The sequence below is a fragment of the Buteo buteo genome, chromosome 5, assembly GCF_964188355.1.
Source record: "Buteo buteo chromosome 5, bButBut1.hap1.1, whole genome shotgun sequence".
Classification (NCBI taxonomy): Eukaryota; Metazoa; Chordata; class Aves; order Accipitriformes; family Accipitridae; genus Buteo; species Buteo buteo.
In genome coordinates this window covers 2941965-2953668 of record NC_134175.1, presented here as the reverse complement: position 1 = coordinate 2953668, position 11704 = coordinate 2941965, and the positions used below count along the sequence as shown (strand labels likewise).

General features: G+C 35.7%; 1 protein-coding gene across 5 annotated transcripts in view; it reads right to left on the bottom strand.

Moving 5' to 3' along the window:
• Window positions 1–2681: 2681 nt before the first annotated feature.
• Window positions 2682–11704, bottom strand: part of NADK (NAD kinase) — a 44093-nt gene continuing 35070 nt past the window's right edge. For all 5 annotated transcript variants that reach the window (XM_075027200.1, XM_075027199.1, XM_075027201.1 and 2 more), the window contains 8 exons: window positions 11541–11649; window positions 11214–11299; window positions 10817–10919; window positions 9819–9970; window positions 9207–9306; window positions 8416–8573; window positions 7143–7225; window positions 2682–6054 (listed from right to left, as the gene is read on the bottom strand). In XM_075027200.1, coding sequence (XP_074883301.1) covers window positions 5907–6054; window positions 7143–7225; window positions 8416–8573; window positions 9207–9306; window positions 9819–9970; window positions 10817–10919; window positions 11214–11299; window positions 11541–11649 — 939 coding nt within the window. In that variant the 3' untranslated portion in view covers window positions 2682–5906. The remainder of the gene's footprint in view (window positions 6055–7142; window positions 7226–8415; window positions 8574–9206; window positions 9307–9818; window positions 9971–10816; window positions 10920–11213; window positions 11300–11540; window positions 11650–11704) is intronic.

The window sequence follows — 11704 nt, the reverse complement described above, 5'->3', positions numbered from 1 at the left end:
AGTCAAAATTAGCTGAAGAAAGTAGGCTTGTGCTATGCGCCTTTTATCTTCATAACAAGGAGATGGCAGAAACAATTGTATCATTAAAAGGAAAAAAGTTGTGATTACATTCAAACATTTATCTCCCCCAAAGCAGAAACATATTGTTATGCCTTGGAGAATTAACTGTCATATTTTCACAGAAAAATGTTCTTATTCCTGACTAAGGTCTTGTTAAGTTCCTGTGGAAATCTGCCTGTTCTTTTTCACAAGGTCTTTAAGTTAGTATTTGTGTAGATAAGAGCTACTAGGCTGAATCTCTGAAAGTTTCCTGATACACAATCCTGTCATAATCCGCAGACAGTATCTTTGGCCTACTCTAAATTGTAGCACTTTATTTTTTGCCCAGCCACTCTAATCCTGGATGTAGATAATCATTAAACCTACTGGTTCAGACAACCAACTTCACATTTTCTATTATTAAAGCAGGAGATTAATCCAGCTAATTCCAAAGTTAACTTTGGATAAATGCAAAGTTACTCATCACATTTTTTATTGGTATTCGCCAATAGAAGAGGAAAACAATGGGAACAAATCACACTATACCAAACAAATGGAAGCTACTGCTCTACATGTCATCAAGAACCTCCTCTGTCAACAGCATTTAGCAAGTTTTACCCAGAACATGTAAAAGGAATTTCAGTTTTAGGTAATTGGCACAAATTCTTAACAACTGATAAATATACAAACATTTTCCCCTCTGCGATCAATCTTCTTTTCCATGCTGTATGAGAAATCTCTCAAAAAACAGCATGTAGAGAGGCTACTTTTTCATATAGAGTAAAATAAGCGCACCCAACAGGAAGAAAGAGTCCAAACCACTCATACACTTCATTTTTGCATTATTATCTTCTACCTGTTCTTTGTTCAAGCCTTTGAGTTCAATTTTTCATTGTGCATTACTGAAAAAATGAATCAACTTGCTACTTTCCCATCACTACAAAGTATTGGTAGCTTTAATGCCATTTTTCTGCGTATAGCTTCCTGCTTTTCTGTTTGAGGACAATACGTGAGACCAAACTGTTCCCTGTTGTTCTCATGACTTCGCTCAAAAAAAGCTTCAAGCTGCTGTGCACATGTGCAACAGCTGATACTAATCTGGATTCCAGAAAAGTTAAAAGAACACAGCACAGAAAGACAGAGACTGACAGAGTAAGGAAGAGCATTTAGGCTTTGCAATCCTGTGCCCCACAGTAATAAGTCATTAATTGGCATAGCTAGTTCAAATTGTCTTTAGAACATAATCATGTTTTTATGAAACAAATCCTAATACCACTGTAAACGCTATATGCTTCTCTACCACTCCTTTCATTAATTAGCAATGCAGTAAGGCATCTCGCAGTTGCACAAGGAGCATGAGACTGTCATCGAGAGGTAGGACTGCTGCACACAAAGGGAGACCCAGATTAAATTAAGATTTAGTATTTCAGGGAACAGCAGGAACAAGTACAAGCTGTGTTGACCTTCACATCCAGTATGAGATTTTTTTTTGGATTTCCCAAGATGGCTGTAATGTATACTGCCACCTGATGCCTATGTGAACAATCTAGATTAAACTACATGCTGGTACCAACACTCATTTCAGCTTATCATGTAGACACGCTGCCGGGCAAGGCAGGGCAAAACTAGAAAAAGATGGCCTCAGGCTTCACACAGGTTTATGGCCAATTCTGGCCTACTTTAAGTTCTCCTAACTCTTAAAAACCCAAGGTAAATTGATACAGCCATTTTTTAATCAGCCCAGCTCAATTAATTTTTGTGCCAAAATTTTTGATACCTCAGCTTGGAAAGACTCTGGGGGGATGGAGAGTACTTTTTGCTGGTTCAGCAAACTATGGTGATCACAGCTCTCAATGCTAGAACTGGGCCATTTAAACTGACAACAGTAAGAAGCCTTCATTCTGGCAAGACAGGACTAGCAAATTGTATATGAACTATCTCAAAAGCTTCATCTGTAAAAATAAGTGTCCAGCCTTTGGCAGTGCTGTTTCCCTGCTTTATGCATAGGCAATAGAGTGCCACTGTCACAGAAATGGTGGGTTATTATTCTGGCCATAGACAGCAAGAGTTTGTCACTAGCCAGGCATAAGAAGATAGAAAACTCTAAGGTACCTTGCAAAGCAAATGAACTCCATTTAAAAGCAGCTGTATTACCTGCATAAGACATTTCCTCACATTTATCAATCATTGGACCTGTATGAAGTGTTGGAATAGGTTACAGGTGAATTATGAAATCATAAAAAGACATCATGATTATTAGCCACAAGTTTCATGGAAGAAGTGTCTAGAACTTGGCCACAATGTGCACAGGCAAAGATAGAATGGGCACTTAAACTACATTTTCAATCCTAAATTTACTGGGTGTCCAAATTATCTGACATTATCTCAGATTATTGCCCTTAACTATTCCTTTCCTCATTTTTCTACTCTTGGGCCTTCAAAAAAAGTAGTTAATGCAGCCCAACTAGTCGTACAGAAGATTTGTTTCAACTTGCACAGCAAATCCAGCTTTTATTGTGAAACTTTTGAGAAAAGACTAGTATCAGACATACACATTCAAAAAAGCCTTAGGTATATTTCTAGAAAACGGATGGTACTGTCCCATGAGACAATGTATCAAAAACCCACACTGAACATTTGCCTTCCAAGCAAGTAGTTCTGTATACGTAATTTTATATTCTCAACAGTCAAAGTGCTGCTTTACAAATCCAACTTTACAAAAAGATTTTATTGAAAGGATTGAAAAATATTTGTTTTCAACAATATTTAAAACAAGTTTTCAAAGCATTAACAATATGTAACAGGATTTTTCCTCTTTTAGAAATTCAGTACACTGCTTTATTCCATACTACATCAGTTGTTAATAACTTCTTAAACTCTCTACTAGAGAATAACTTTAAAAAAAAAATTAATTTCCAAGCTTCCATTTTGGCCCTTTGTAGACTGGAAAGGATTTGTAGGTACAGTGACATTTACAAACCCTTATATTAGAAACACTGCTCTTCATCAGCAAAAACCTATTTTACTAGTACAGTTTAAACAAGTTACTTTGAGTAAGCTACATCAGCAAAATGAGCTTTTATTGCCAATATAACCAAGTCTGCATTACAGCTTTTTTTCTGGTTCAGCTGTGGTTTGAACAGAAGTTACCCACACTTAAAGCAGTTAAATATGCAAAACTTGAGTGCTGTTTAAACCTCACTAGCCCGCTTGTGAATTGCTGGTTTGCAGATTAAAGGCCTTAAAAAGGGACTTTGTACAGTTAGACAAGTTTGTAATGTATTAACACAATTTGGGTTGTGTTTTGATGTAAAGCAGCTAGTACAATTATAATAAACACAGCTTTTTGAAGAAAAAGCAAAGACTAAAGTCATCACATGACTTTCTTTCCTTTAGTCAGTAATTGTAGCTCTCTACTTGGCTGATCAGTGATCCAAATAAGATTGTTATCAAGTGGGAATACTTGCACAAGCAAAACTGCAGAAGCCTCAAAGCCAGTAATGCAATTGCAGTACATGATAAATTTAAAGAGAACTCCTAATCTAGATCTAATCTAGAGAAAGTAGTTAGGTAAGTTTTGATTACAGATTTCATGAACTATGCACTCTGAAAATGAAAGTTCGGCAATTTAGTCAATAATAGCTTTACTATTATAAAAAGCATAAATAAAAAGTGCTGAATATAGTTTTATCTTTAAAAAAATACTAGATAAGGCTCATTAATCATTTCGCCTCACCTCCACAAAATGATTTCCATTTCCTAGCGTGCCTAGTATTCTGCTTGTTTTCAACTTAACAATACATTTATACAGCCACTATACCCTGCTCCTTTTCTCAATTATTGCATGTTTAAATAAAATAGTTTCAAAGCAAATAGTCCGACACTTCTATAGTTCAAAAAGTAAACAGTTATTAAATAACTGAATACTCCACCTAGGAAACCCGTAAGCAGCTTCAAAACAGTGATAAAACAATTACTGCAGATTCAAGTGAAAGATAAATTCCAAAAGCTATCTGGATATTCTCCAAGATATCACAAAATTTGTCTATTTAGACCAAATCAAACCAATATTCTATTTTACAAATTTACAAACCGAGTATTAATTTATATTAACACATTTTCGTTGTGATTTGTATCATTAATCAAGAGTTTGCTTCTCTTTTATGGAAAAGTGCTCTCACCTGGATTTAATAAAATTAGACAGACTAGGGCAGCATCCAAAATGGAAGAGACATCATTTAAACCATCAGAGGACAGCAGGTTAGGCAGAGTTTGGAAATCAATACATTTCCCATTACCACTTTGGACCACATAAACAACATAAGACAATCATGAAAAGTTCAACAGAGCTTCTCACTCCACTTTCACGGAAATCCCACCTTCATCAGTAAATTAATTCCTCCACAATATTATGCCATAGGCTTAAGTTTAACAGATAACATCCATTCTTTTAATGACCAATGCAGCAAGACTCTGAAAATGCTAAAGTTTGGATAGTATGATCATGAGACTGCACCACAGAGAACATAAATGTAAACATTATACTTGGGTTTGATATTTTTCATTTAAAGTACAGTACAAACCTTTTTTTCCCCAACTAGTTTTTCTGTTGGATTTTGTTTTTGTTTTGTTTTTTCTTTCATAAAAGCACGTACAATAAAATATGTACATAGAGAAGTTAGAAACATTTGAAAGCATCTTAAAAAAGTAAATACGAGACTTAGAATATCTTGAGTGTGCTGAAGGCACCATTGCTACTCTACTGGGAATGTGTCCTCTCATTTATCAGCCTACCAATGCAGTATCCCTTTCTGTATTACTCAGCACCAAGAGTTGGAAGGTATCTATGGCAGTTGAGGGCACTCAAGGCCTCATATAGGATGTTCTTTTCTTCAAGACAATAGTGGAACTAGACAATATAGTAGTAATTGAAGTCCAGATTCTTCTTGAACACTTGGAGAATTTTTTTTTCTTTTTTACTTTACAGTCTCTTATGGTACCATTTATTCCAGAGAATCAAACAAAAGTAATAAGAAAAAATAACACACTGATGATTCCCACCAACAGGAACTGCAGAGCTACGAACTAGCTCAGCTACAAAAATGGAGATCACTGTAACAACCAAGTCCATGCTAATGCTTGTCCATGCTATTTGTGGATGTTTACACAGTGATGACAGCCAAGGGTCAAACACTGTTCAAATGGGCATAAGATACATATATATGTGTATATATATATATATTAAAAAAAATACTTTTTTTTACTAGTTCCATCTATTAATAAAAAACATTCTTCATGGGTGTTTCTTCGCACTGTGTCACATTTGCAAGTAAGGAGAAAGTATTTTAAGCGCTGTCTTGATGGGGAGCTCTTCTGGGCAACACATATTTAAGCTAACAAACAGGAGCTTTTTTTTTTTTTAAAAAGCAGATTTTGTAGAGCTTTTATATGCACAGCAGTCTTAAATGGAATTACAAATATACCAAATTAAACGGATTATTTTAATGCCACTTTTCTATTATGTATCTACATTCAGCCTACCATGTTACTGGTAAGTTATAGGTTATAACCAAATCTACAGATGTGGTTGTCAATACCAATCAGAAATAATCAATTTTCAGATTGCTCATTTGAAGGAAATTCACACCAGATTACAACAATCAGAGCCTAATTTCTTCCATTCCTACTCTTGGTGGACAAGAAATAGCACAATTTCCAGCCATCAGCAGATCAGACAGATATAAACTATAATCACTATGTACGTCTGAGATGGTGACCACACTTGTTAGCCAAAAACTTAAAAATCCAAGCATATAGAAGGGATACTGCCACTTTCCATTCCCGTGAGTCTTGTTAGATGTAGACACTCAAAATTCTTCTTCTTCAACAGCAAAGTTATTTTGCTTCTTCCGAACATTCCAGTGTAAACACTCAGCCAAGCTTTCAAACCAGTCGCTCACAGGATCTCGGAAACAGATCGAAGGAAGGGGATAGCAAGAGGTAGTGATGCTAATACTGCAACACAGGAATACCCCAGTCAGTCAAGGGCAATGAATAGCAATAAAAAAAAAAAAAGTCTTCTATTCACTACCTAACATAGTGCTATGTTCAGCCACTCTGGTAAAACAGCAAGTTTCCATAATCAAGCAATAACAAAGTCTGCAGGCTCATCTAAATGGAGTGAACACATGGCTTAAAATTGTTAACAGATGCACTGTGGACAGCATTCTTTGACACAGTGAGACTACTGAACCCACCCCATGACATCCTGCAGTCTTTTGCTGGCCCTTCACATCAACAACACCAGGACAAAGGAAAACGTAAGTCACCACCTTAGCCTTTAAGTTTCAACTACAAGCAACAGCAATAAAAAGTCTAGCACCTAACAGAGGGCCAAATCTCATGTTTGAATCCTTACTACCCTCCTGATCTGTTCTATAGATCTTTCAACCTCAGGGGAAATACAAACAGTTCAAGATGGAGTGTCATGCCAGCTATACATTTTCCTTTCTGGCAACTTTTATGGACCAAGAAAAAAAAAAGAAGTCATCTTGAATGGCAAGTCTACCAGTCACATATCACACAGTTGCCTTAAATCACCTGCCGTTAGGATAAACCACCACATTTTGCACATAAAAAATGAGGAAACTTCACACACTGCATTCTGCTCACTCAAGGCAATAACATCGCAAACGACCACAACCATTCACTAAGTAAACACAGTTTAAATCATACGGCATTATTCAGAGCCACTGCTTACGTGCAACTCCCATTGGTTTACAACTTCTCAAACTCCTAAGATTTATCTCTAAGTTAAATTTACAGAATTTTCTAAAGACATGTCCATCTTCCTTGCCAAGCATGCCATGTTTACATGCTTTTGTCTTAACATTTGACTTGCTTTCATAGGAAGATCTAAAAAATCCAAGTTAGAAATTAAATACTTTTAGTGCAGTTTGTGCTGTAAGAGGTGTTAGGGTTTATAAAAGCTTGTTTCTTCACTACCAGCAACCCTTTTGACAGATGTTAGAGAATGAGAGAAGTGCACGAATCAGTATTTTCTATACTTAGAAAGAGATGCCACAATCAAAAAAAGGCTTGACCTGTCTCCATGGCATATTTCCTGCCTCTTCCTTCCATCAAATGAAACCCATGCTGTATTTCTGGCATCCGGGGAAAGCATAATCTGAAAAAGAGAAAAGAACTAAACTTCAGGTCCAAAACCTATTTTTCAAGAGTAAGGAACAAACACCTCCTTCATTGTCCCTCCGAGAACAGAATTGACTCTTTGCAACTTTACAGTTGCACTGAAATTCATAATCTGTCCGTAATAACAGTGCAGTAACACACCACACAAGTTCCAAACCTTCATTTCACGTTTGGTATATATACACATACTCTTCTACACACAATAAACCCTCTCTTTATAAGTACAAGGTCATAAACCAGACTGACCTTCCAATTACAGCCAGTGCATGCTTTAATTCAGTTACATGAGTTGACTTAGCATCTCTTTCAAGAAGAATAAAGTTAATGCATAAAAATAGATTTTAATACATAATGAATCCAAAGCTGTTACATTTAGGAAGTTTTGTTCATATTTAACATACATTTCTATTAAGAGAAAAGAATTGACTACCATTGGCCAGTAACACCCATTGACATGACAAATTGTGGACTGAGCTGTGCCATGAATAAACATTCAATTTATATTGTAAAACAGGAACAAAAAACCCAGTACACACTTATTTCTTATTGCTAATCTTCTAATGTCCCTAGAAGAGCCCTTCCAAACATACTAGCTCTCTTCCAACTTAAGTAGACTGGAAGCTTGTAACAGCCACAAGAAGCAGAAAGGTATTCTTCCTTACACATGGGTATTTGTTAAAAAAACACATTAACTAAGTCCATTTCATATTGAGGTATTGCATGCCTTTTTTTCCTGCAAGACAGCATTAACAAAAAATAATTAGCAAATTGCAGATAACTCTACCGATATACTCAAGATCTGCAATATTTGTTGTTTTAGCCATGAAAGTAGAATTTTTCATTCCCTTAAACGCCACTGATTTACATGCACTTTAACCGAAATAATGTAAAATTTGATTAGTCAGAATGCAAATGTATGTATGCCCATTTTACAGAACGTTACACAACTACAGTCCAGTAGGAAGCAGCGTGAAGTATTCCGCTAGTGGGTACATATTATTTTAAACAAAGACGCATTCTTCAACCGGACTTGATCTGGTCCTCCTACAAATGAAAGAACGCAGGAGAAACACAGCATTTCCTAACCGCTTCTGCTTTGGGTCAGGTTCACGTGGTTATTACAGAAGTTTTTAACTTACAAAGAGAAATAACAAAACAGAAGCTAACCTTGAGTTCCACTCCAGCAGGAACAACAATAGGTCTGAAAGACAATGAGTGAGGGCAGATTGGGGTGATCATTATTGCAGGAACATTTGGATGAATCATAGAAGCTCCTGCTGCAGCTGCATATGCAGTGCTACCAGTTGGCGTGGAGACAATGACTCCTGTGAAAGGAGCAAAAATTTCATTTACATAAGCATTACAATCAATGTGTTATTTTGGAAGACAACTAAGAAATAGCACTGTTATGAAAATGAAGCAGAGAATGTATCAACTTGTATTTCACAGGAGAATTGCAGTCTAATACACAAAAAGTCAGAAACTCTCTTCTAATCCTGGCACAGCATGTTAGTTTTATGGTTTCATGTAAGTTGCATAAACTTCTAGATCTCAGGTTACACAACTTTGTAACAGTGACGTTCGTTTTTTGAAGGATAAGAGCTTTAAAGATGAACTTCTGTATTTCATGAGTTGAGATCTTAGGCCTTCAGCAAATTCCAGATATCCACGCAAATTTTTTCTAAGCTATTTCTTGCTCTTAGCCCTAACACACCATACCCAAAGAAACTGCCACTTGCTTTCGCAAGTCCATAAACAAAGCTTACAACACTTTAATGCTTCGTTGTGGAACACATTAGCTACCAATAAATAAACATACCTATTCATTGCACACTAACATTTTCTGTCACAGTGAACAGAAGCTTGAGATTTTGTTTCCATGTGAGAAAATCCTCCAGTAAAATAGCAACAGTCTACACATGAACTCATAAGCAATTTAACTCAAGAAGCAGACTCACCATCTCCTTGCACTGTTGTTATCAGGTGTCCATCTAGAAAGACATCTACATTGGAAAGGTAAGAAGAAGGACCGCGATCCACTACAACTTCATTTAGGACCTGCCATGACATCAAATATTACACCAGTCCACTATTGCTGACTTGGCAATGTAAAAAAATGACAAGCTGAAACAAGCTTTGAAAAATTCATACTGATTTAGTACCTGCCAAATTAGACTCTCTTTACAGTTCTGTCTTATCAAGTGCCAGCTGCAGTTGTTAGATGTTAAGAATTATTTCCAGAAGCTGGTTATTAACAATGTACAGGGTTTTTCTTTTTACTTATAAAAATCTTTGGGATATCCCATTTTATAACTACTACTTTGTTTTCAAAATAGAAGGAAAATGTTACTACAGGAAAGTACAATATTAGCACTTATGATTGCAGAAAGTAATGATACACCACTTCCTCATTGTGCAGTGCCCATATTGTGAATTAGAGCAATATGGATCTGTCCCACACTACTGGGCTAATGCAGGTAAACTAATGGAAAGGGGAAAGTTATAATAAAACAAGTACAAAGCAATTTACAAACAGCGTATTAGTTCTTTTGCTTATTTTGCCCTCTGACCTGATATTGCATAATTTGCTTGCCCACTTCCTTCTCTATATTTGTAGACACTACTCCATTTTCTTCTATACCATTTTGTACTGTCATTTTCTCTCTGTGCTCTTTTACTACTTTCACCTTCAGCCTGCTTCGTAGAACAAGCGCTGCATTGCCTAGAAGTGAAATATAGGAGAAAGTACACAAAAATGATATGCTAGTATAGTAAATAAAACCCTGTAACAACTAGTGAACTGTATGAAATGCCACCTCTCTATTGCCCGTGCTTTCAACGTTCCCAATTTCATTCACAAGATAATTGTCTATATTTGGTTAAAGCTCAAAACTCATTTTTAGTAGTAATGAGCAAAATTAAAATAAAATTTGAACCCAGTCCTTCCTCCCTTTCCTCATGATGCAAAAAGAAAATTTAAGTTTTATATGGACATGATCAAGATGGGAAAACACTGTTAGGCTCATGTGGTCTTCACTAAGACAAAAGCTAAGCTTAAAGAGAATGAGTGCATTAGAAACACCTATTAAAAGACAACATTCTAGCAACATGAGAATTTATACGTCTTTTCGGGAATCTACTTTGGATGCAACTCAAAGAATCTCATATTGAAGAAACAAAGTATTTCTTCCCTTAAATATTTTATTTGCCTGACTTCTCAGTATTTAAGCACTGTACTGCTGAGAGAAACAGACTACCACAGATTTCAGAGCTACACTCTATTTGTATGTTTATCTATCATTTAACATAAATTCTGCATCATCTTTTACTTGTTTACTCCACACAGGACAAAGTTATTTCTTAGTCATTTTCCTTTGCACAATAGTACAGAAAGCAGCACTGAATGGGTCAATGCAATGCAATGCTTTTGTTAGGTTAGTATACATTTCTTGTGACTCAATCTTATGGGCCAACCTAAATGAGTTGGTCAAGAAAATTTACTAGTCTTGGAAAAAGCTACAGAAAACGTAACAAAAAGAGACACCACACCTTGTCCCCTTAAATTTACCTTCTATAACCTGAGTGACTTGGGACTGAAAATTCTCAAAATTAAATGGAGTAAGAAATCCAAGGGATCCCAGATGAAAAGCCATAACTGGAGGTACACTACCCTATCAATAAAGAAAAGAATTTAAAAGCTACGGAATAAAAGCAATTCATACTTCTACTAATTGCCTGTAAATATTTTGACTATTGATGTAACTTCAACTGTGCATAATAAAAACAACATATTACATAGACTATTTTCAGAAGGTATAGGGTAAAACAGGCTTGAAAAAAAAAAAAGGAATGAACAGCAAAGGACAAATGCTGTCCTCAATAACAAAAGAAAAAAAAAAACCAACCACCTTCAAATACTTCAAAAAGAAAAGAGGTCTTTAAGTCTATTTCCCATAAAGACCAACCTGGAAAAGCGAAGAAGCATAAAGTAAGGTCCCATCTCCTCCCAGGCATATGATAAAGTCTATCTGATTGGAGATATCATCATAATCTAGAAGTAACATTGAAATAAAAGTTTTGAATTAAGTTTTATCAACAGTCATAATTTCCTAACATAAATTAAGCACAGCATGCCAACATTCACTCACAAACATAAAAAAGCACACCTAAGATGTAACAACAGCTGTTTGCAAATACACATTAGTTTTACAAACTTGACCCAGCGACTAAGGAAATACCAAGACAAAAAAGCAATATACTTCAACTTTACTTTCAAGAAATCATTACCATACCTTCTCTGAAGGTGCAAAATTTCTTCTTCACTGGTCCAAAATTATCATCATTAGCTATAGCGGGGTCTTCCAATACTTTTTTTTCTACATACACTATCATATTGTTCTCCTTAGGAGAGATAAAATAAGCTTGTTAATAACCTTTTAAAATGACAGAATATTTG